The sequence below is a fragment of the Boleophthalmus pectinirostris genome, unplaced genomic scaffold, assembly GCF_026225935.1.
Source record: "Boleophthalmus pectinirostris isolate CB_2022bp ecotype Guang Dong unplaced genomic scaffold, ASM2622593v1 HiC_scaffold_16, whole genome shotgun sequence".
In the NCBI taxonomy this organism is placed as follows: Eukaryota; Metazoa; Chordata; class Actinopteri; order Gobiiformes; family Gobiidae; genus Boleophthalmus; species Boleophthalmus pectinirostris.
Genome location: NW_026571095.1, coordinates 24,782,932 through 24,809,213, shown reverse-complemented (window position 1 = coordinate 24,809,213; position 26,282 = coordinate 24,782,932). Strand labels below are relative to the sequence as shown.

The following is a 26,282-nucleotide window of genomic DNA, read 5'->3' as shown; positions in this document are numbered from 1 at the left end:
AATAATAACTATAAAAATATATAAATAAAAATGTATTGATATATAGGCTTTATTGGTACATTATGTGCAACTAACATTATAAAATATATTTATATATTTGGAATTTGTTGATTAAATAGATAATTGGGTCTATTAAGAACTTCTTCTAAAATGTGATGTTTTATTTTGATAGCTGAAAGCATCCGCTCCGAAGTGTGATGCTAACAGGGTGGGCTAAGCAGAAGAACTCGAAATACCTGTAAAATATAGTTAAAACTATTTATAATGTAGAAAATATGGCGTTTGAGTATGTGCGTGTTGGTTTGGCCCAACTTTAATTTAAAACCACACAATCCAAATTACATTTTGTTTCACATTTGATTGGAAGTTTTGCTGTCGTGTTGTATGAGTTGTCATATTTTACTTTGTCTAGTGAAACATCTTGCGACCCTGGCATGGACAGCAGCAATACCATTTATGTCCGTGAAAAAGGCAGCCTTCGTCGTGTTAGTGACATAGTGCTAGCTCAGCCCAAACCAGTGTCATCATCATGTAGAAGGACGAACCCATTTGTGTTGAGAAAAGAGCATTTTATATTTACCTACAATGAGGAAGGGAGCCTAAGATACACATCCAAATCTCTCTTTAACATAGCCTTATTGTTTGTTGCGGATAATATCCAGCATGTTGACTCTCTCGTGGGCTTTCCTGAGCAAATAGGAGACAGGCTTTTTGCAGCAGTGGAGGAAAACCGTATCTTTTCCAATCCAGATATTTCTTCCAAAGCAATGCAGTTGTTCAATGATGCCTATGGAGATTTGGTGCTTAGATCTTTGTGTTTACGGAACAGGTAAGGAGTAATAATCATTTTGCATTGCCACCTGTACTAAACATAAATAAAGAGCAATGATTATAATAATTATGTTTTTATATATGCAGGTTTCCTCTGTTTCATGAGAAAATGAATGAAATCAAAACATTTCATGGGTTGAGGACACTGGATCTTTTTGGATGTAGACTTGGAGATGCCCATGAGATATTTCAGCACCTGACATCCAGCCTGATGACAAGGTAAAGCATGGCTTGAAGGAGAAGGCAGTTTAAATCATATAGTCCTTGCTGCTTCATCACCATAGGTTTGGCTTCAGCCAGTGCCTTGGAAGTTACCAAAGTGGCTGATGTCATAGTTTGACAAAACTAAATATGCGCAATAGGAAACAATTCCAGCTAAGGTAGTCCTGACCAAGACTAGAACCGGATATGGGTTCATGGGCCCTGCACTGTGGTCCCCAGTTCCCACAGCTCCTGGCCCAGGAGTCCCAGTGGCATTGAATTATGGGTCAAATTAAGAAGAAACATTTCCTTATGGGGACAAAATGGAATACCTTACCATTACTTTACTATATTGGCCACATATCTGGCCCTCAAGGCAAGAATCTTCCCAAGATGTTTCATAATTCTTGAACATATTATTATATTCATTGTTAGTTAATTTCAAGGTGTTTCTTTTGGCTTACATTCATAACAAGATGACACATGTTTTGTACATAAAAACACATATGTTGTTAGTTTACTAACAAAATAAAATTAAAATACTAAATATTAGATCCAGTATGGCCCTAACAGGAGTGATTATTTATTGTTACATTTTTTTCTGATGTTTTTCTGCAGTTTGGAACAACTTTTTATTGGTGGCAACAGTATTTCAGATGTGGGCCTGCAGAGGCTGACAGCACCAGTAAGAATGATGAAGAAGGGGCTGGACTCACTGAAGTCTCTGGACATTTCCTGTGAGTTATAAAAGTGTAATAAAGTAATGCTTTTTAGTTGTAGAATTGCTAATTGCTTCTCTTTGTTTTCTGTTTATAGATAACCCTGTGACAGAGAGAGCATTCAGATACCTCACTTGCCTCCCAAAACTTGAAAAACTGGATGTATCTGGAACGGGTATGAAGGTATGGAAAGTGGTTTTATTTACATTTCTCTTTATGTTATAACTGAAACTTGATGTTTGAAATCTTCAGGTTGGTCCAGGACTGAAAAGATGCATCCATGACTACCTCGGGCTCATCCACTCTGAGAAACCACTGGACGATTTTGATCATTCAAAATGTAAAACAGAAGGATGGGCAGAACAGGTAAAATTGAGTTAAAGGTGTAATTTTTGTAATATAGAATCTGCCATTTCTTTGTTACCATAGATATGTTGTTGCTTTGACTGGAATGTTACATAGTGTGACATTAAATGGATAATCTTTACAGAGACAGGCAGGTGGCACCACCTGACCAGTTACAGGTCAGATCTGTGGCAAGGCAGGCCTGCTTACAGTAGGAAAAAATACATTTTTCAGTGTATTTTTTGACAATAAATTAAAATCAATTAAAGGTGGCTTTAATTGAAAACTAGAGCATTCTATGCAATGAAATTTCTAGCCATAAGAAGGTGACAGATCCCCCCACCAGAAAAGTTGCATAGTACACCTTTAATAATAAGTATCATCATAATGAGTTGGATTAAAATTTTCCTACAAACTTGACACACTTCATAAGTGCAACTGTTTAGTATTCAATGGTTTCAGCTTCCTCTTATATGCAACATTTTGAGAATTTTTTCCTATTCTAAGGATAAAATGTCACATTTTGTGACTATTTGTCTACAGAACTCACAAACATTCAAATTCAGAGATGAAGTTCCATCGGTTTATTTATTTGCAGGCAGGCAAACAAGTTTAAAGTATAAAGCCTTCCTTGCTGCCTTTTCTGACAAATTGTAAAATCATAGACCCACCCAGATGTACTCTGGTCTATCTGTACCCCAGTTCCCCTAGGTGCCCCATGGACAGTGTTATCGTGAACAAATAGAAATATTAAAATTAAAAATATAATATAAATGTTAACATAAATAAGATATAACAAATATGTAAATTGGTAAACTAATTTGACATGAAATAATAACTAAATCTTAGAATGAGCCAAAATAGGCAAATAGCTCCTACATTATGTTTTGAATTGTTCATTACTAACTCATGGATAATGGCTATTAAAAGTGTGCAGTTTCAGATGATATATGATAAACTGTGGAGGGTTAATTTAGTCAAAGTCTAAGCCTAATTTGTGTTGTATAATCAGCCCAAACACCTAACGTATTCTTCCTTTAAATAGAATTTGGTCTAAAGAAATAAAATACAGTGTGTCATTGTAACCTTGCCTGCTTATTTTTAGGTGGTTAATCAATGGGAAACATGCGGGACACAAATGCCAAAGCTGAAGAAACTTGAAGATTCAAGGACATCTGCCCTACGCTTCTGTATGTTTTTTTTTTTTTTTTTTTTTTAATCCTAATCTTGCATACATTTTAATCAGTTATATTTATTCTTTTCTAGTCGGGAGGCAGAAGTTTGTGCGCGACATCCTGAACGCAGCGCCTGTGGTATATAAGACAGATGATGATCCCAAGGAGATATTACATTTCTATAAAGTTTCAGATATTAACTTGAAACAAGAAATACCTCATTCTCCCTCAGGGTGTAAAGATGTTAAGTCTTTGCTGAACAGTACAAATAAGAGGCCGTGTCAGTCTGACAGGTGTGAGAGTGAAGCCCCGCCCGCTAAAAGATCATCAGCTTTCACAGCGGAGGACATGGACTTGTTAAACAGCTATTAAATGTTTACCTCATCTGAGCCAACATAATGCCCTGTGTTTTTATGTACTTTTTTTATTAATAAAGATAAGTGAAAGTTATAATTGCATGAAATGGTTTGTTTTGGAAAGATGCATTTGCATTTGTTAAGATATTAGTGTTGGTGTTTATAGAGGTAATAACATTAACAGGTTTAAAAGAGGAGTAAAATACCTGTTTTACCAGTACTGTCTGCAACAAAGCTTAGAATTGAATGCCACAACTTTTATATTACTTGCCAGAAGTGCAATACATCCACAGAGATGCATAAGCATAAACAGTGCAATAAGTAAATGAAAGACCTACAGAAAAAACTGATAAGCTGCTGGGTCATTACTGTTATCACCACAGTGTCAGAGTGTTTTGAATGCTCATTCTACATTAGGATTAGCATCTTAAAATCTTCATCAGTTTAACAACTAAATGTATTATCTGTCCTACAAATGTATTCATGTCATGTCATTGTAATTTAATTGATAAAATTTGTTGTGCAATTTGTACAATGACAAAGGGATTTCTGATGAGGCTATCTGAGGTGTGACACCAGTCTCTTTTGTATTCTCACCTTTATCATCATCATTGCTAAGAAAAAGGAGTGTTTAAGGAGAAGTCCTTGACAAGCAATTTCCAAGTACCAAAATGAATCTATTGTTGGGTTTGTTCCAAGTTTTAGAATTAGACAGCTACTGTTACTGCTACTGAATATCACTACTACTGACTATAACTATAACTGAAAGGTTTTCATTCCACACTCTTCTCTCTAATTTATGTCTCTCTTTTTAAATTTTAATCTTTATGATTATTTATGTTTCGATTTGTTTTTATTATGATTTTAATGTATTTCTTATTCTGTAAAGCACTTTGAATTACTTTGTGCACGAATTGTGCTATACAAATAAACTTGCCTTGCCTTACTGCTTTATCCTGTGGTCTACATGTCAAAATACACACGTCAGTTTACCATGGCCACCCAGCTAATTACTCATGATAAATATTTGGCGTTAACTAATTCTGGACTATCAATAAACAACAGTTTTTAATTTAAAGGTGACACAATACAACCATAGGAGCACAACATAAGACATCGGTTTCAGAGTGATGAAAATTTTGGACTGGCAATTAGTCAAAATGTTCCTTTTGTTTTGGACTGGTAATTTAAGTCAAAATGTTCCTTTTGTTTTGGACTGGTAATTTAAGTCAAAATGTTCCTTTTGTTTTGGGCTGGCAATTTAAGTCAAAATGTTCCTTTTTAATGGTCAAAAATCCTCAAAATGTTATTTATAGAACGAATGAGTTATGTCTGCATTTACTCTTTCCTTCATACTAAAATTGAATTCACACAATGCACAAGTTTAATGACTTTAATAGTATAGATTTTAATAGTAAAATGTAATATAACTGCCATACAAACATGATGTCCGAAAGGTAGAGAATTAGCACATCTATTTTTACCAAAGGTGAGTTTTTAGGAGAAAACCTGTGTTCACTTCAAGTCACTGAGAATTAATTTTAACATCAGATAAAACAAGCACTCCAAAGAAATTGCACACAAAAAACTTAGGTACCCAAATTATACTGGCAAAAAGAAATTAGAATGCCTTAATTTACCAATATACACAAAAACCTTGAAGCTTAAAATTAATTAGAGATTCGGATATTGCATTAAAATATGCTGCATCTCTGTTTAGACCATAAGCCCCAAGCAAATCAAATAAAATAAAGTTCCATTCTGTGCTTCGTTTTGGCCACTAGATGTCGGACTTCCCCAGGTCGACTTTGGAGGGCAGTGGTCCAGCCTCTTCTTCAGGGGCTTTGGAGGTGATGATGACCAGAGAGGATTGTGGGTAAGGAATGAGTTTCTTTTCATCAAGATACTCATTGTCGCCATAAATACTCAGCTTCTAAACAAGGGAAGAAGAACCAACTAGGTATCAAAATAAAATTAAATAGTTAAATAACAATAATTACCATATAAACAGCTAATGTAATATTATACAGCACAAAATATACTGTTGTTCAGATGATTTTTTTCAAGCATGCACAATTGAAAAAGCAGTTAGGGTTGTAGTCTTTCCTTGAAACAGAATATTTATGTTTTTTTTTTAAATGAAACCCCTACTCAATCAAGTCTATTTTTAATTTAAAAAATCTCTATCTTTATGGTACAGCTAATTGAATTAATAAAAAAATAAATAGCCAGACAGACTAGCAGATTAGCAAAGTAATCACTGACATTAAATAAAAAAAGTCAAGGCTGACAATCTTAATTACTGTTTTATGTGTTCACCATTTATTAATTGCTTTGTTGGATGGTTATTTGATTTCATTTTGTTTGTTTTGTTTTCCTTTTAGCTTACCTCTGCAGGGACATATTGGTCTACAGCTGTTGCTACAGTGGCACAGCAAATCCAGATCAGGACCAAAACAGACAGGACCAGGGTTGTGGTTAGAATCCAGCCTGGCAGCCATGGGTTTCTATTGAAGGAAAATATTCAAACTTAGACAATTTGTTTGAAATCCTCAATCTCATCAATAGTAGACCTCTTACTTCCACGTATCAATTAAACACTAAAGAACTAATATATGATGGTGTAATGTGACTATAAAGCAAACATTTTACCTTGCCAGACAACCAAAAATATTGTAGTCTCCTTCATACGTGCGTTCATTCATGTCTCTGTCTCGCTCTTGGATTAAAGTGTGCTGATATTCTTTGTAAATTGGACTGTTCAAAACTATTAATGGACAATAACAAAATAGTCAGTACAATATATTAAAAATATGTATATATTATTTTAAACAAATACTTACAGTTCTTCTGTGGTTCCTCTTTGGCATCATTGTCCACTTCAATCTGAGAGTAAACTCGAATCTGTGGCTCAGTCTGAAGACGACAAAAGAAATGGCAGTTTTATATTTTCTTTTATAAAAAACTGAATGTTTACATATTAGAGGCTGCGTTTGAAGGCGTCACTACTTTTGTCCTTGGCCAATCAGAAAAAAAAATAAAAAATTTGTGAAATTCAAAACAGCACATACACATAAACACAAACTGATTAAGTTACCTTCTCAGTTTTTTCTTTCCAGAAAACCTTGGAAAATGACGTTACGAGATATTTTAACATCAACACAACTGATGAGTGATATTTACAGTTGTTTTCCTGAATCAACATTAAGGCCACAAATACAGTTCGAGGAATTGGAGATTGTTATTCATCTTATTCATCATAGGCATTTTTGTCAAGAAGCCCCAGTTCACTGCAATAAATAAAATCACATGCAAGCGATATTTATGATCTAATTTCTTAAGCCTCAAGAATCCATAATGAAGAAATTAATTGCTAAGCAAAATGGACAGGAACTGATATTGAAAAACAATCTCTGAAACACTGCATCTTTCCTTTTTATACTACTCTGTTCCATAATATACCACAATATATCAAAATCACTTATACAAACGACTACAAGAACACAAAAAACACTATTGTTACATTTACCTGGAAAATTACCACTTTTCCGTCATCAGCTTGAAGGTAGAAGGTCCAGGAGGAGGAGACGAAGCTGTGGGCCTGGCTCATCATGTCCTCCCACATCCCCCTCACCAAAGTCAGGGGGTGAAGCAGGTGCATCCGCGGAACCATCGCCTCCAGCTACAGACACACAATAAATGCATGTAAATGGACCTCAGTTTTTAGATACAAGAGAAGGAGCTAAAAAGTAGTACTGTTCTATATTGTAGAGTGATTTTAATTAGAGATTGGCCAACAGGTTTTCTTTCATGAGCGATGCCATAAAAAGGTGTGAACAATCAGAAAGAATTCAGATTACTCACATAAAACACAACCTATTTACATGACATTTCAGTAATCTGATAACTCCAGATATAATGATCAGACTTTTGGTATGTATATAGCCCATAGCCACTGTTTTCTTATGACCCCCTGTGTCAGAATTAGTCCTTATTATTTTTGCTATCTTACAAGTATATTTAAAAATGTTTTGTTATATTTCCAAACAGAAGAGAAGGTAATTGAGAAACACAACTTGGGAAAAGGAATGTGCAAAACAATTATGCATAATTAATATTGGAAGTAGTTAGATAGCTTACCTGCTCCTGGCGCTGCACTGTGGAAGGAATCTGGTTTTGGCAGCCCAGGTTACAGGCAAACTGCTCGTCTGACGGACTGTAGGCTTCATTACAAGCTGAAAGGAAGATAGCATTCATTGTTGTTTTATAGCACAATATAAATGATGCTACCGGACATGAGAAATATAACAATGCATTAACAATACTCCCACGTTAACACACTTCAGTTCACCATAAACACAAAGGAACACATATGAACATTTCCTGGGCATAAAATGTGTTATAGTTAGGCATCTGTTTGAGCAACTTCTTCCCATTACTTTTAGATAACAGTGGGTGTGGTTACATGCACACTGAAACTAATAATTATTTGAAGCCAATTAGCTAATTATCTTATTAAACGGCACTCTGACGACTCACATCAAACTGCCCACTTTGCATAATGCATCTGGAGTAATTTTAAATGTACAGAAATTAGATATTAACCAGCTTTTGGGAAGCTTGTACCAGCAGCCAGAGTTGCAACAGAAATTTAGTTTTGGCAGCAAGAAGGATATGCAAAACAAATGACAGTAATGATAATAAAATGCATGGTAATTTGGTCCCAGCATCCGCCATAGCTTTATTACATCCTGAATGTTATCCTGAACTTGAATCTACCCTGCTTAGATTAGCTTTAGTCGATTATACAACAAGGCACGCCATATGTGTGTGCAGTGTACACACCCATGCACAATGAATTACTCATTACTTACAGGATTCACACTCGCTTCTGGTCTGATTCAGGTCATCTGTGTCTCGTACAAATTGACAAATTGCAAAAAGACGACATCCTCTTTGACAGGCGTAGAGTTCTTCCTCCTACAAATTAAAAATGCACAAATTACACCAGCTGATCACGCAAAACGACATTAAATGCTACGATTCCTAAAGAGAAAACAGTAATGCGGGCATTTTGTTTTGGATATCCGTGATGGCACAAGCTAGCACAATTTGTTGCACCGTATTGACAAAGCGCTTACCCGAGGATATGTGTGCAAACTGTATGTCATTTCACAGGACTTTCGGCAAGATCCGGTGTGTCCCAAAACGGCATCAAACACATCCTGGGAAGCCAATGTAGAGGCAAAAAGTGCTACGATACGGACAAAAGAGGAAAATTCCCCCATTTTTGCCTGCGATAGCCCAACAACAAAACAACACACTTCTTCTTCCTCCTAAGCTCTCTGTAGTCTCGCGAGAACGGCTCTTCTCGCAACATAAGTGACTGAATGTTTGCTATGTTCAATATCCTCGGAAATCGGGTATACGATTCGAGTAAACGTTGGTAAACTTCTATAACGTCAAAGAAGTCGTAAGAAATGTAGTAATCCAATTCAGTTAGCATTTTGTTACAATATTTAAGCATTAGATTGGCTTAATACACGATGGTAACATTTTAAAATTGCCAAGTTTCTCTCCGTAGTTGTACTATTGCAAAAGACAGCGTGGGTACCGACTTGTATGGAGGTCAGTAAATGCAGCGCGGCACAAACTGCAGGCTCGCTTTACATCAAACATTTTTTTTTTATTCGTTTGTTTTATAAGTTTAGCCAAGCTGATACGATTTTTATTTTACAAAGAGTGATGTCTGATATAACCATGGTCCAAGTTGGCTTATAGCAACACAGATGTCGCCTAGTGCATGTCTAGTTAGCATTAGCATTAGCGTTGTGCAACAAAACCATTCAGAATAAGTCGATATCTTTATTATATCAACATGGATAAGTTTGTAGTTCGTACCCCGCGAGTGGAAACGCCTACAAAGACAAAGACCAAAGAGAAAGTGTACAAACAAGCTACTATTGAGTCTCTAAAGGTATGTTAGATGTGAGTTACTATTGTAAGATGTGGCAGATGTTACTGTCCAGATAATTGTTAAATTAATTTGGCTATCAATATTTCAGAGAGTTGTTGTGATTGAAGACATCCTTCGCTGTAAATCTATGCTGGAGCTGCCAGATCAGAGCAAAGAAAACCTGCTGTCTGCTCTGACTGAACTCAGCCAGAAGATCCCATCCAGAGAGGTGCTTAAGTCCACTAAAATAGGTAAGAATTAATGGTTTTGGGTGATTTATAGTGTCCAATTGTGAACTTATGAACATTTTTATTAAATTATTCAAACATGAGGCTGTGGAAATGCTCCATTTGTATAAGTATATGTGTAGAATTTGACCTTTTCCCATTTGCTTTTTTGTTACAATTGTCTGGTGCATTATATTAGCCTTGTTTCATTTCCATAAAGTAAACCTTGGGAGATGCAATACATCCAGTTTCTTATAATTAAATATGTAAGTATTCTTATTTGCTAAACCTTTGTTTTCAGGTCATACTGTTAACAAGATGAGAAAGCATCTGGACCCAGAGGTGAGCTCAAAGGCAGCTAAAGTTTACACAGAGTGGAGGACGTTCATCGAGGAGAATTTGAATAAGCCGTCTATTGAAGTTCGTTCAGACAAACAGTCAGAAACATTGCGCAGTAATGCCAGAAGACTGATGGCTGAAGCTCTGGAGGTCAAAGTGAGTTATGTGCTCTATTCCAATGGTCCTAATAATAGTTCTCAAACAAATTCCAAACAGTATTACTAATCCAAAAAGAAAGACAAAGGTAAATAGGTAACAGGTTAATGGCTTGGAGCAAAAGTAAATAAGTGTCTTCTCTACTGGCATAAACCAAATCTTACATTATCTATTTTACATGAAGTAAATTAGTGTGGCCCTTTCAATATGTTCAGCGTACAATACATGCATAACCCTAACCCTAATCCTAACCCTTTCTAATGTAATGTAAAATCACAACTAAGATTTGGAGAGATACAATTATTTAAGTTGTCATGGTACTTTATTGTTTTTTCTTTGTATGGAACAATTAAGAAATATGTTTTATCACTAATTTCTATTCTGTCTTCTCCAGGAGGATTGTGGCCTTATCGACAACATTGAGAGAGAAGTTTTCCACCAGTGCTCCCGGCTGGTGAGCAGCTCGTACAGACGGACTGTGAGAGCGCTGGTCTTTGCCTTTAAACACAACCCTGAAATCAGGACTCAGACTAAAGACAATACACTGTCAGTCAACACACTGGTGTCAAAGTACAAGAAATGAAGAAAAGAAATTGACAAACTATTAACTTGACTTATTTTAATATTTACATTTTTACATTGTTTTATTTAGTACATTTTTGGAAAAAAGATAACATGTTCACAATATGTGGCACACAAGTAGCCAAAAAAGCTTTTTTAAAATCAATTCTAAATGATGTTTTTTTTATTGCTGCTAGTCAATGTGTGTATGATAAAACATTCAGAGATTGTGTTGTTAGTGAAAATTCAAATGTGTGATCTGAAGATAAAAGATGTGGGATAAGAAACTGAAAAATGTCTCTGTATCTTTTTAGTACATTTACTTGAGTGAGCCATACTATTATTAGAACACCATAACTTAGTTAAAAATATGTTTTAATAAAGATTAAAAAATCTATTGGTGGCACATACATATAAGTACTCTATGGGGATTCATTTCAAAGTTATTGCCACTAGTTTGTGTACTGTTGAAGAATGTTATATTGTTTTTTTTTTATATTGCTAATCAAGTGGAATGGAATGTTTAAAGTGCAAGTATGAACTATACAAAATCAAAATAGTTCGAACACCTGGCATAGTTATTTTCCCAAGACTAAGACTGTGACATTTTATAACATTAGAATATTTTGTGTTTTGTTTCATTCAACATTTCCAGGGCTCAAATCACCCAAATGATTCTAGAGATGGTGTATGGAGTTTAGAAACACAGCGGAGCACTTCTTTTATTACCGCATGACATCACAAGGTAGTCCAAAGTGTGTTCTGTTTGAGAGAAGAACTCAGCCTAAATATGCAGGACTTGTGTGTTAAACATGTGTGAATGAAACAAAACAGTGATGCAGAAACAACACTATAACATGGATCAGAAAATAGTGTAATATGGGCCCTTTAAAGCAGAACAAGCCAGACAATCGCTATGACCATGAGTATGACAGCCAGAACACAGATGCTAATGAAGACGATGTCGCTGAGGTCGTGAGGGTCACTGTTGTATTTCTGTGAGCCTCCTGTGTCTCCCTCTGGTTTCTGGGCCTGCTCCTCTAGGTGTCGCTCTTCTCCTGAGATGATGGACACTGAAGCCACTTTCCTCTGCGCATCACACTGAACGCTGTACTCTTGAATGTTCTTCTGTTTCTCATCAGAAAAGTCAATGTAAAGTTTGTTCACCATAACTGTGATGTTTCGACGTTTCTGCCAAAGGAAAGAGTTGAATGAAGATAGAAAGTATTCATTTTAAAGCACCTATATTGCGCTATTTTCTGATATATGTATTCATGTTTCCTCATCAAAAACATACCTGGAGTTAAGTTTTGTTACATTCACACGTTTAACACATAAATCCTGTACATTTAGTCAAGTAGATATGTTCCAGATATTTTTTTGATGAGGTAACAACATTGCTGTAACTGTCATATGTCCATACAGATGTTATTGCTTTGTTCGGAATGTTTCACAGTATGGCATTAAATGGAGACAAGCTGATGATGCCAACAGGCCAAGTTACTGGCCAATTCTCTGGGGAGGTACCCTTTAAGATTGCATGTTTTGGCAAGATTTTGGCAATAAAAACGCCTGTGATGGAATAAATGCTAGATGGAAAAGAGTGACATACTGTGGAACATTCCTAGCAAAGCAATAACATCTCCATGGACACAAGCAGGTGGTGGACCTTCAACCAGAGAAGATATTTGTGCATGTTTAAATATATGTAAATAGTTTGTATTATTAGTATGGCCCTACTTGCCTGAATAAGAGAAACAAGAGATTTCCAAATTTAAGTATACCATGACTTAGATTCTTGAGAACAGAATATTATACTTTTGCTGTACTGTTACTGTAAACCCTGTCTCATCATTGTTGTCTTATGTGCAGTGTTCAGTGTTGGGAAGGTTACTTTTAAAATGTATTCCCCTACATATTACAGATTACATACCCCAAAATGTAGTTTGTAATGTAATCCATTAAATTACTTAAAGGGAGTAACGTAATCTGAATACTTTTGGATTACTTGATATTGTCATGCTTTATAAAATGACATGAATGTAGCAACCGCATCCTGAAAATTCTTGTTTGTTCTCTTCAGATTGTCTGTTGACCCAAAATCTCCATGAATAAGCAACTGTTTGCTGTAGAGAAGCAAAGACCAGGATCTGTTTGGATAAGGACTAGGATGTTAACATAAGATGTTTTGTTTGCTAAAAGACAATAACAAGCTCAGTCTTTCCTTAACCATACTAAAAAATATTATTGATACAGAAATTATTTTTATATGAGATCACCTTAAATTATGTCCAACCTACTGTTAGGTGTCATATTGTTTAGACCTGGTTTAGTCCTGGTTTTAATCCCCGGTTTTAGTCCTGGTTTAGTCCTGATTTTAGACCTGGTTTAGTCCTGGTTTTAGTCCTGGTTTAGTCCTGATTTTAGACCTGGTTTAGTCCTATAGTTTAGACCTGGTTTAGTCCTGGTTTGGACCTGGTTCAATTCTGGTTTAGTCCTGGTTTTAGTCCTGGTGTTAGTTCTGGTTTAGAGGCTCACAGGAGGAGGCGCGGTCTACACAGCATACGCGAGAAAACACAGTCCACACGTGACGCACGGGAGGCGGTGTCCGTGCAGTAGCTACGGAAGGAGACGTGGTCCGCGCATTCTCAGGTTAATGACGATGATGAAGGTGTGTGTTTGTGTTTGTTTGTGTGTGTTTGTGTGCGCGTCCCCTCATGTGGCAGGTCACTATAGGACAGTACTGCAGATTTCATGAGCCTAGGCAGGTTGTTTTCACCAGTGCCAGTAGCTCCGGTTTGACATTTAACTTGTAGGCGATTTTATATTTGTCTGTTTTTTTTTTATATCTCACGTCGGGAGAAGAATTCCCAAGAGACAAATGTGTTTTTACCTGTGCGCTGCTGGCTCTATTCTACTGGCTCTTTGACCTCGTCCATTGTGTGACTGACGCCGCCAACGTGAACATGACGTTTACGTCGCTCTTATTGCCACGTTCTGTTTGGGTTTCCAGCAATGAGTGGAATTACCGAAATAAAAATAAATAAATAAATGGGATGTAGCACAAAATGTGATAACAGGAAAATACTGCCTTGTAATTCACTTATTTCAGCAAAGTAATTGTAATCCATTTACCACTCATTCAAACAGTAACTGTAACCGAATACAGTTACTCATAATTTGTACTCTGAATACGTAACGCCAGTACATGTAATTCGTTACTCCCCAACACTGGCAGTGTTGTACCTGTCCAGCTGTGCCACAGTTGACAAACTGAGCCTGGATCTTGTAGGCGGTGGTGGTGAGCTGAGCAGTGCAGGACGGGTTTCCCAGATAGATGTTCTCTCTGTCGAGCTGCGGTAGAGACTGCTGAGGGATCAGGATGGAGAACTCGGAGCGCGTGCAGCTGATGTTCACTGGGACAACTGGGACAGGACAGGAACAAGACAAGAACAAGACAACAAGGTTTTAATTGTTTTAAGATACAAAATACAGATCTAAGGTTTAGTCTGTTTTGGCAGGTTGACAAGACACATTTGTTTTGCAGTACAATTTGCTCACAAATAAAATACCTTATAAAACAAGAAAGATGTGTTAAAACTACATTAAAAATTGTAAAAATAATCCCAGATTTTAGACGCACAAAACTGAAACTCTGATGTTCAGTCAGCAGCTGATCAGCAGGAGGCCAGTCCCTGAGGACCTCAGAATGAAAGATGGTTCATATAGCACTAACATGCTAGGCCATGAAGCAGAGCTAATGTAAAGTCTATTCTCTGAGCCACAGGAAGCCAGAGACCTGAGCTGAGCACAAGATTGGGTATATTTTGGGTAGCTGTACCTTATTCCACATTTATGGCTAGTCTTAAAATTGCTTGATTGTAGATAACATTCACTTTACTGGAATTTAATCTTTAGTGGCCAGCAGACCAAAAATCAAATATCATAAAATTGCTGTTACCTCCAAGATATGATGCAGTGAAACCTCTATGAGCCTCGTTCCTGTCTGTACTCAGGACCACCAGGAGTTTGTTTCCCTTTGACACCAGAGAGGGGGGCTGGTCTCTGCCACACCAACGCCCCAATAATGCGTCCGTCTGGCTCTCTCCATCATACACCGCCACATAGTCGTAATCACACTCATCGCTCAGGCTGTTTCTCTCCTCCAGGTCCATGACAGTGAAATACAGTTTGATTCTGTATCCGGGAGACAGGCTGATGCTCCAGTGGCAGTTGATATTGTTGGGGTAGATTTTGGGGAAGTGAGGGCTGCTGAAGTTACCGCTGACGCCTGATAAGACCTGCTGGCACTCACCTGAGAGAGGGCAGAGAAATGCTATCAATAATGTGAAGGACTCAAGATGTGCTTCTTATTGAGAAATGCATGAGGTACACAGGACCACGAGAAAGTGTGAATATTTAATATAAATCTGACAATGACATATATTCACTTAAGAGTAAAGTACTGTACATACACTGGCCTCTACTAGTATATCCATAAATACACTTTTTGGGATAGAGATAGGGCTGCAATTAATGATTATGTTAGTGATCAACTAGCTAGCAATTATTTTTTGATTCAAGGTCCTATATTATGCAAAATTGTATCTTGTGAGCTTTAAGCCATGTTAGAATGTTCCCTCCTCAAAAACATAGCTAGAGTTGTGTTTTTTTTTTTTTTTTACATTCACACATGTTTGAGTAACCCTTTATTATTAGTCTGTTTACATCTCCAAAGCTTAAAAATGCTCTGTTCCACCTTGTGATGTCATGAAGCAAGTAGTTTATAAATTAACACTTACCTTTTAGTGCATATCAGGTTAGTCAATTTAGTCAAGGGGTATTTTATTTCTATGGGGTATTCAGCTGCTAACACAGGCCTGGGGATTGTCCAGTTCTGGGCCACATACGGTCCTTTAGTTGACCCTGACTGGCCCATTAATCTCATTTGAAATTACAAAATAAACATATTTTATAATTTTATCTCATACATGGACTAAAGCTGCATTGCTTTTATTTTAGAGGTGTTTTTTAATGACATTTTTTGTAAGGCAGCCTCAGTTTTTCATTGCTTAGTTGTAACATGTATATATTAGTCTTACAAGTCTTAGAAATACAATGAATATTATGTAGAATTGTGTTAAGCATTTTGGATTGGCCCTCCACGATATTTTCTGTTTCTTATGTAGCCCCATGGAAAAAAATAATTGCCCACCCCTGTGCATAACATAACATACTTAGATCACACTGTTACCTTTTATCGTTTTGAAAATGCCACATTCACTAAAAAGCAAAGTATTAGCATGTTTTATAAGTTTCACTTTTGTTTTTGACACTCTGAGTCTCCCCTTCCCCTTGCTCCTCATATTAAGTCACTACCCCTTCAGAGCACTACCACAACCAGCGTGCATCCCGATAATGAAACTACTGCACATCACATTGGGTTTGTAAAGTTGCTCTGTACAGTTTGGTATCATGTTTTTGGATATTTATGGAGAATTGTTGTGGGCTGAGCATTGCAGCTATACATAAGAAGTGTTTGAATAGATAGATAGGTACTAAAACCTCTTTCGGCATATTTTTGATGAGGGAAAAAATTATAACTCTTTGATTTTGCATAATACTCACTCTTTAAGATAATTTGCCACTTTCTTACCTGAGTAATAATAGGCCTTGAAGCCCCGCCCTCCTATATTGAAGTCAGATTTGAAGACCACTAGGAGCTGGCTGGAGGTAGTCACAGTTTTGGGAGGTTTCTCTGCTCCACAGTATTTACCCAAGTGTCTGTGTGTAACTGTGGGACCGTCGAATAGAGCCACAAAATCAAAGTTACAGCCCTCATTGTTTTCCAGCTGAAAGTCGAGGAAGACCAGGCTGACCACGCTGCTGTTGGACACGTGAATGGCCCAGGAACAGTCCGCGTTGTTGCTGTACTCCTGAGGGTAACCGGGGCTGGAGATGACCCCGGACAGGCCTGTCAAAACCCCACCGCACATGTCTGAAAGAAAGATGGAGAAAATGTAAGTGTGTTTAATTATTTACTACAACATAAAGTGAGGGAAAGTCAGTTGCTTGGCAGGGGGTTGAACGTTTAATCAGTGCTACTGTCATTACTGTCATAATAGTGTTGTGCATAATTTAGAATATTATGGCCAAAGAGATAACATTTCCAGGAAGAGGACAATACCCCTGCCCTAGAGGTTTGTCGAGTCGGGTTTGTGGAGTTGCAAGCCCACTCACAATATGATTTTGATGTATAATTGACCAGGAATATTCCACAATATGTCATTTTCATCTTGCATTTATTCATTTAAAGATGTTTTTATAGCAAAATTTTGACAAACATTAGTGTGAGCAGGGTTACCTCTCCACAGATCTGACCAGTAACTTGCACAATGCACATTTTAGCCTATTTTTTTTTGGCTAAAATGTCATCTTAAAATCATTTAATGCCCTAAAAATGCAATGACTACTGTATATGTTAACTAAATTAGACCAAATAACTCAATAATTCTTTCAAATACTATTGGTTGCGTTTGAACCTATTCTATTAATTAAGCTAATTATTGTGTTACCATAACAATTCAGCACATAATATCAAATTTTTATTATACAATCTGTGATATAAGTGAAAATTTGTGGTTAAAACTTGGATTCTATACTGGCTCAATCATAGAGAGACCTTGGTTCTGAACTTGCTGGACATTTTCTGTTAAGCATCTCAAGTACACTGCTATAACTCAGATTGATATCACTTGATGCTAAGCCAAAGGTCTTCTCCAGCAATAAAAACTACTAAAAGCTGTTTTTTGCTGATGCAGGTCTAAGCTAAAAGTTGTTTTTCTGCCACACTGGGAGAAAAATGGCATCGCTCCAAGCCATTTTCTATCAGACGAGAGCACTTAAGGCAGTACTACCTTTCCTGTAGCCAACACTGAAGCCTCTATGGGCCACATGCCGGTCGGAATGGAAGATAATGGACATGACATTCCAGGAAGACGTGAACTGGGGAGGTGAGATGTCTCCGCAAAAAGTCCCGAGCAGGTTCCCCTCGTCTTCCGAAATGCCATTGTAAATCTTGATATAGTCGTACGCACAGGTGGCATGGTACTCCAGCTCGAATTGGTGGAAAGTGAGGAGCACAGAGGAGCCTTCTGCCACCACAATAAGCCAGGTACAGTCGATATTATACGGGTACAATCCGGGGAAGTTAGGACTGGAGATGTTACCGGACGGAGAGGACAGGATACCACCACATTTGACACCTGCAAGGAGAGAATTCGGATGAGTATATATTACATTCAAATTTCAGAAAGATGGAAAAATTAAGACCATAGCAATTAACAATTTGCAGTGTTTTGAATGAAGAAAGTCTCTAAAGGTTGCATATTACAGGAAGCTAAAATCCCTGAATAACATGTAACCAAAAGAGTTTAGTTAATTATCCAAAACTAAGGTAAACATTTCTGTATGTTTTCAATATAGCCTTACTTACTTATTTAAAATACCAATTAGCTTATGTTTTTTTTGTTTGCTTTTTTTTCCCCCTTTTTTTGAGATCTAAATGCAAAAATAGGATGTTACTTAATCTAACTTTAGTGGCATGTTCAAGAAAATAGAGAGACAGTGCAAAAAAATGTGACACAATAGTATTATGAGCTTGACTCTAAAAAGTAATATATGTTTTGTTGAATGAAAACATAAACACCTGCTGTTAAAATATTATCCACAATTAGGCCAACATGAACAAAAAAGTTGGGAATGGTTTGAAAATGCACTTTTTGGACATTAAAAGATCATAAATGTAGGTAAACTGTGTGTGTATCTGTGTGTCTCTCACTATGCTGTAATTATCAATAGTCTGCAGGCCAAGTTGGTTTATACATGTTTTCCTTGAAGCTCTTTATGTCATGCTTTCAGAGAGACATTAGATAGTTTATGTCTGTGGAGAGGCAAGCTCAAAGTAAGAACGATGCATTTCAACGCAACAAAAACACCTCTAGTGAAATGCATCCAAGATAGTGATACTGTGGAAAATTGGCAAATGAATAACATCTCCATGGAGACAAGCAGGTAGCATCCCTTGCACCAGAAAAGTAAATAAATGTGTACCTTTTATGTCATGTATAATGGCAGAGTGGTTAGTGGTTAGTAGTTAAGGTTTCCTCAGGGTGCTCCAGTTTCTTCTACCACTGAAAACACGCTCACAAACTAACTATTTATGCAATAACACACACTTCTCACTGCATAAGGCCAAACTGAACATTTAAATGCTATAGAAATTTAAAACAAAATCATAACTAACCAGCCCTTTTGGTCTAAATTCCAATGAAAAAGAGTAGACTCCTTTCTTTTCTATTACCTCTAACATGGCATTTTCCTTCACTGCAGGCCCGTTTGTCCGTCATGAAGATAACAGATACCCACTCACCTTTTTTCGAATGCGCCCTGTCAACCAGCAGCAGCACATGAAGGAGTACAGCCACGGAGGTACCCATGTTTTGTTATTGTTGATTCGGCTTTTGTCACGCCTCACCTGCACCTCAACAGCACACATAGACAACGGTGGTGTCAGAGCATACAGCCTTGAAACGTCAGCGCCGGGCCTGGGAGTTAATGGGACTTTGAAAAATTTATCCGGGGATACTTGATACCCTTCCTGCTAAAGCTACTGCTGCTTCTGCTGCCTGTCCCCCTCTGGTTAATTTAATGACTGATATCCAATGAGCTCTGAGTGGCTTGTCAGGACACCGTTTGGGGAGGGGTATGTATTTTTAATGACGGCCTATGCGCACGACATGGCCAGCAGATGTAACAGGGGTTGTTTAGTGGAGATATGGGATCATGATTAAGAAGAATGGCCTACCTACAGAGAATTGATCCTATTATGTCTTTTATCGTATCTGAGTATAGTCCCGAGTCAAGTTTAAAGGTTAAATTGATGCAAAATTGATTCTTGTGAGATTTAAATCATGTTACAGTATTGTTACCTCATCAAAAACAGACCATTAGTTGTGTTTGGTTTCATTTACACGTCTTGATTATTAGTCTGTCTGCATCTCAACACCATGTAGTCTTTTTACTAGCTCTAACACTATTCAGAAATGTTATATTTTTGCCCTGTTTATATGACTTTTTCAGTATTCAAATGAGTATCAAGCTTCAATATCAGTTTTAGTAGCTTTAGTTTCATCTTTAGTTTTATTCTGTTGTCCTCTTTGCTTATAGGTTGACTTTCTATACTTTTTATATTAGGTTTTTCCAAACAGTGAGTCATACATTTCACATCATATACAACCTCTTGTATATAGCTGAGATATTATTAGTTCTTATTTTTCTATGCAATTTTTACTTGTACATAGACATTTATATAATTATACCTTATTTGACACCAGTCTCTTGCTATTTTTTGCTACTTTGTTTAGAATTTATTATGACCTTTTACATTTACGCTTTGTTTTTATAATATGTGATGTGTGAGCTACTGTGTCCTGGTAATTTCCCTTGGGGATCAATAAAATCTGTCTAAGTCTAAGTCTAAGTATGTCTAATATCATATATATTAGAATAGAGCCAATCACCTCTGCACTTAATTTGCTGCTTTGCTGATATTCAGTGAGATTTCAATGCATTTATGAAAGGTCAATCATGAATCATTTCTACTGGACAGACAGCTGTCAAAATGGAAGTGAACAGCAAAATACGTGTTTGCAAATGAAATGTGACTCTGAACAGTAGCAGAGAAACGAGATAAAATGTAAAAAATAAGCAGCTACATCGAAATAAGTATTTGTCATTTCAGCTCAGGTATGGAGAAGTGAGTGTGAGAATATCTAATGACATCAGAGTGGCACTTACTTCCCTAAATCGCCTGCTAGATGGCGCTGTTGTACTGTGCAACTCATCACAGAAATCTCCTCTGTGCTGCTAAAAAGTCATGCCGAGCCCTAAGCTGAAATAAATAAGAATGTGATTAAAATCAGTCAAGTGTTTTTCACACGGCAGTTCCTGGAAACTAAAATGAACCAGCTTTGCCTTTGAATTTTAATTCCGTCCTTTCCGGAGAGCTCGTCATTGTTCAAGGATGTGGGGTAGTGGGCAGCGCGCAAATGTGTTTCATAAAGATATGCTTGTTTGGGGCAATTAAAATCACCTATTAACAAGTAAACAAATAGGGTTTAAAAGTGCTGGAGAATTCCCATAGAATAAAGAGCATTGCAGTCACAGTCTGTTTGATCTGCCATGTCTCCTGGGGTTTAATACAATGATGCCCGACTAAACACTGGAGTTAAAGGTTTTTCTGCAATTAACTATATCCAACATCAAAAATAAGACATTTTAGTATCCTGTTAGAGGGCCTGTATTACGCAAATTTTCCTCTTGTGAGCTTTAAGCCATGTTATAATGCTGTTACCTTCTCAAAATCATACCTGGAGCTGTGTTTTGTTTCATTCACACATATTTGAGTAATTCTTTATTATTAGTCTTTGCACATCTCCAAACCTCAAAATGCTCTTTTCCACCTTGTGATGTCATGAAGCAGTAGTTTTCAAGTTAACAGCTCATTTTACCTTTTGTTTACTAGAGATTGTAGATTCCAAGGCTGAAATGCTGTAAATTATCCTAGTGTAGGTGTATGGACAGTTTTCAGTTTGATAGAAAAATTCAGTAATTATGCAGGATTTGAGTGTTAAACATTTGATGAGGAAACATCAGAAAAAAGCATAATTTAAAAAATAAAAAATATACTCTGTTGTTTTGCTTGCTGTTAAAGGCCCTATCTAAATTATGCAACTTTAACAGCTTTTGTAAACTTGGTATTCCACATGAAAATACAAAAATCCAGTAATACAGGCACAAAAATCGTTCTGCCACATGGTGCACCAGAGTGAAGCAATTAGCATTAAGCTTAAAGCAGAGAGGGAATAGAGTAGCCAAAAATTATAAAACATTACTTTAAAATAATATTACTCAAGTAAGTGATCCAAGAACTTATTCAATTTAGAGTAAGTAAGTAAGAAAGCAAGTAAGTAAGAGTTAGAAATTAAAGAGTAACTGACTATTAATACCGTTAACATAAAAGTTTGCCATTGTAGACTTACTCACAGTGGGAAGAGTAACCAAAACCTTTACGCAAGCAAGAGTACTGTAACTTCACTAAAAGTATTACTAAGGTAGGAGTAAAAGTATCCTGCAAGAAAAGAACACTGAAAAGTATAATTTCTTTAAAACATTACTCAAGGGAATGTCACCAAGCACTACCCACCTCTGGCCAAAACAACAGGTGATACTACAAAATTGTTTGGCTGTATTTAAGACAGCTTCTGGTTAAGTTGTATGGACTTAAAAAACATTGATAGTGAGTGAAGTGCACTTGTTTTGAATGCTGAAATGGAGAGTGAGCGAGACCACTTAAAAACAAGGTTTAAAAGTCAATATATAGTACAGAAATATAGGATGCAATCTGTAATGCCTGTGAACTAAAGGACCAAGTTGGTAGTACGAAACACAGATATTGGGGCAGTCAGCCCCATACTGGATCTATCAAATTACTTTTCCATATATTTTAGCTAGCAGAGTTGCTTATTAATTTACAATAGCCCTCAGAATGACCCAAAACTGATTTAGACTGATCATTTGGGCATTTTCTGCATGTTTCCATTGGAGTTTACAGTTGTTTACATTAGTAACCAGAACCAATATGGTGACACCTAGAGTTTTATGACATGTCTGATGAAGAACACTAGTAAACCCCTGCCAGACCCATACTGAAATAGCTCAGGAAGAAGAGAGGATACTGTTATCTGTCTTTATATGGGCTACAAGCACGTATCTGTAAAGAGGACATATTGTGCTTGAGCTTGCTATACAGTTATAATCCATGACACCCGTGCATCATTATGTTAGAATTGGCACATTTTAGATAATAATCTAATAATTTTAAACGCCTTACTAAAATAAATGAGTCCACTGACTTCAGCATTAGAAAACTGTGGTGCCCAGTGGGAGCTGACGTCACAGTAAACTTTATCACAACTATGTATTTGTATTTACACCAAAATGCGCAATGCTGCCAAGTCCTACACGTATCACCGATGAAGAAAATAAAATTGGAGAACGAAGTACAAAGCCGTGAGCGTATGCCGGTGGCGGTGAAAATGGGGTCTTGAAAATAAGCGATTACAGATTGCTCAAACATGCACGAGTCACTCCAAAAACTACTTCGAGTGAGTAAATGGTGAGGGGAATCAACTATAGCATGGCTAAAAGCTCTGAAAAGTCAATTTTGCATAATAGGTCTGCTTTAACGATTTGACATTTCTGTAAAGCAACATAAGCATGCTCTATATATGCTTACCCAATCTTTTCTGTGATGGTTAGGCACAGGCCCTGACAGTGCAGATGAGATGAATGCATAAGCCCCATACAATCAGAGGGCAATATAAAGTTAATGACATCGCCTCCAGCTCAGAAAGACAGCTATAGCATTTATGCATATGCTCTGCTCCATATGCGCTCGTGTTATTTCATATTGTTAATGGTTAATGGTATATTTCTGCCGTGGGCTAACTGCAAAGGGCTGTTGGAGCACCTATAATAGGGAAATAATACTAAATAAAATACAAGCTATCTCCTTATACAGTAATGGAAATGATGGAAGAATGGTATAGGTCAAATGTATTATGGTCCCTCAATTAAAAACAAATGTTAAAGACACATTTCATGTTATTTTCTTTTATTCAAATATGTTTACTAATTAATTCACCTGAAACATTAGAAGAAAAGACTTGTATATGCACTGCCAGCTTGTTCATAGGCCTGTCAAACAAATTTTGAAGCATGATATATTGTATCAGAGAAGTATTGCTCTAAATGATAATATTGATGCCACTGACAAAACAAGATAATCTCAGTAAACCAATGAGCTGCAACAAATAAATAGCAGAATGAACTGATAATTAGTGATAGAAGTTATTTATTCTCCCCGCTACAGCTCAAGTCTTTAATTTAAATTTTTAAAAATGCCAAAAAATCTCCCCCATTGCAAATAAATTGTACACGCGATAAATACGGTTCCAGCTTTCATATATTGAATGTATGAGTCTATTTATCAAGACAAGCTTATTTATTGATGCATCAAATGGAAGATAGAAATTAAAATGAAAAAGTGTCTATCTTAGCACCTAGTTAAGACACTACATATACACATATATACATATATATATATATACTATATATATATATATATATATATATATATATATATATATATATATATATATATATATATATATATATATATATATATATAAGATAATGTCACAATATACAAGGTCCTTTAGCTATGGTATGGTATGCTTTTTTATTTGTACAGGGACAGTGCACAACAATACATTAACCAAGACCGAAGTCATAGAAAGATGCTGCCAGGGGAACTGTGAGCATAGGGCTATCAGAGTTGGTCAAATTGTTTTGCAAAAGTAATCGGATTAGCATGAGTTTTTCACTCTAATGACACTTTCTGTGTTAGAGCCCAATGTCAAGCAGAGACGATGTGCACAGTCCTCCTTAAACCAGTATTTGTGTTGTTTTGATTCAGCTGATCTGCCTCTGACACCAGAAGAGGACATCCTGTGCTCCTGTTTATCTTTTCACGGTTGTACAACACAGTTAATAGATTACACACATTTTTGGCAGGGAAAAAGTAACTGTAAGTAACTAGCTAAAGAAACTGTACTCTATAAGTTTTTTAAACTTCATCCTACTCCTTTTGAGCACCAGGTCCCAAATATGTTAATATACATATCCCTGTTTTTGTTATTGTTTTTGAATTTTTGTTGTACCTGGCTCAAACAAATAAATAAATGAATTAATTAATTTTTGATTGTAGTTATTAAAAAGAATTTGAGTAATCCCCTACTTTGCAAAAGTTACTTCCCAACACTGTGGGCAATACATTCAATAATCAAAATATGACTTATGACATGTAATATGACGCATATTAAAGGTGCACTATAACCCTTTACACGGAGGATATGTACCCTCCTTTCTCCATGGAGATATTATTACTTTGCCTTGAATGTTCTGCAGTATAGTATTAAACAAATCTAGGCACTACTAAGACAAGTTACATCTCAGATCTGTGAAGAGGAGACTCACTGAAAGAATGCATGTTTGTCAGGGTGATACTGAGCATTACCGAAGCTGTAATTGAATAAATGTAAGTTTAATTGCACACTGTTGACCATTCAGAGCAAATCAACAATATCTCAATGCAACAAGCACCAAAAAGTTACACAATGCACCTTTAACCGTCCAAAAACTTGATATAAACATCTTATATTATTTACAATTATTGCTTAAATGTTGGGTTAGGTAGACTACTGATTTTACATTGTTTATATCTGTTTAATTTTAATAAGGGCCAAAAGTTTGCAATAAAGATCTATGTGTCTATTGCCTGCAGCCTCCGTTCTGTCCTCAAGCTAGTATTTAAATGGATTATAAATTGTGTAGATCTAGTGCAAGTAAATGTTAAGAAGTAAAAGTATGCAATTCTAAATAAATTGCTGGTTAGTTTCTCTTAAAACAATTGTGTTATATACCACTTCTATTAATCTTAAAGGCAGGATTTATTGCTCTGGCTTATTGTGAATGACTTTGTAATTTTGAGCCAATATTGAAAGTAAACTCTACCTTTTATTACATTGGCCTTACATTTTCAAACTAACAAACAATTCTGAAACCTCTGCACTTGATCCGCACTCTTTGCCAAAACTTTATGAAGAGAACTGAGTCTGAAACCGTACCCTGGTTTCATAATTTCAGATTCAGATTCAGGATTAACCAATCAGAGAAGAGCATGGTCCATGTCAATCAAACATGGCTGCTTACAAGTAAAAATAAACACAGAGGATTATTTATTTCAGGTAACAGAAGTTATATATTTTGTTCTGAATGTTACGTGGATTTTTGAGAGAGATGTCTTCCGCATTTGAGAGACACATGATATAAATCAGTGACTGTGGTTGGACAAGTTTGGGCAAATGCTTTTCACGCTCTAGTTCTGCATTTGAATGTAAAAGGGACTCGGTGGCAAAATGAATACATTGTTTTCAGAGGTGTGTACTTGCTTACATTTGCTTTAATAGCTTTTAAAAATATTGTACTTCTCAGAGTACTTTTAGCAGCATGCTTTTACTCCTACTTGAGTGTTATTTTTAATTGTAACCGTACTCTACAAGCGACCAAAGCTCTGTGTTGATAATATAAAATTATTTGAACATTTGTGTTTCTTGCTGATTTTTTTTATTTAAATGTTTTCGTCCTTCTAATTACATTAACTTCAAATTATGAGTCAGATGTTACTCCCTGACAGCTACTCTTTAATTTACTTGAGGAGTCAATTTCCCAAA

General features: G+C 36.4%; 4 protein-coding genes across 4 annotated transcripts; 2 read left to right on the top strand and 2 right to left on the bottom strand.

Annotated features, from left to right (window-relative positions):
• Positions 1 to 192: 192 nt before the first annotated feature.
• Positions 193 to 4,581, top strand: lrrc42 (leucine rich repeat containing 42). Its single transcript, XM_055151757.1, has 7 exons — positions 193 to 829; positions 919 to 1,050; positions 1,651 to 1,769; positions 1,849 to 1,934; positions 2,004 to 2,117; positions 3,202 to 3,286; positions 3,363 to 4,581. The coding sequence occupies exons 1-7, from the start codon at positions 435 to 437 to the stop codon at positions 3,641 to 3,643; spliced, it is 1,212 nt and encodes a 403-aa protein (XP_055007732.1). The 5' UTR covers positions 193 to 434; the 3' UTR covers positions 3,644 to 4,581.
• Positions 4,582 to 5,006: 425 nt separating this feature from the next.
• On the bottom strand, positions 5,007 to 8,961 carry tmem59 (transmembrane protein 59). Its single transcript, XM_020929193.2, has 8 exons — positions 8,769 to 8,961; positions 8,502 to 8,607; positions 7,768 to 7,862; positions 7,157 to 7,309; positions 6,471 to 6,543; positions 6,280 to 6,394; positions 6,017 to 6,134; positions 5,007 to 5,560 (listed from the first exon to the last, which is right to left on the bottom strand). Exons 1-8 carry the CDS (start codon positions 8,913 to 8,915, stop codon positions 5,408 to 5,410), a joined length of 960 nt encoding a protein of 319 aa, XP_020784852.2. The 5' UTR covers positions 8,916 to 8,961; the 3' UTR covers positions 5,007 to 5,407.
• A 67-nt stretch (positions 8,962 to 9,028) lies between these two features.
• On the top strand, positions 9,029 to 11,227 carry tceanc2 (transcription elongation factor A (SII) N-terminal and central domain containing 2). Its single transcript, XM_020929220.2, has 4 exons — positions 9,029 to 9,604; positions 9,693 to 9,834; positions 10,112 to 10,305; positions 10,700 to 11,227. The coding sequence occupies exons 1-4, from the start codon at positions 9,506 to 9,508 to the stop codon at positions 10,886 to 10,888; spliced, it is 624 nt and encodes a 207-aa protein (XP_020784879.1). The 5' UTR covers positions 9,029 to 9,505; the 3' UTR covers positions 10,889 to 11,227.
• Positions 11,228 to 11,631: 404 nt separating this feature from the next.
• Positions 11,632 to 19,364, bottom strand: cdcp2 (CUB domain containing protein 2). Its single transcript, XM_020929144.2, has 6 exons — positions 19,298 to 19,364; positions 17,784 to 18,131; positions 16,523 to 16,864; positions 14,828 to 15,181; positions 14,113 to 14,291; positions 11,632 to 12,057 (listed from the first exon to the last, which is right to left on the bottom strand). The coding sequence occupies exons 1-6, from the start codon at positions 19,362 to 19,364 to the stop codon at positions 11,755 to 11,757; spliced, it is 1,593 nt and encodes a 530-aa protein (XP_020784803.1). The 3' UTR covers positions 11,632 to 11,754.
• Positions 19,365 to 26,282: the final 6,918 nt, after the last annotated feature.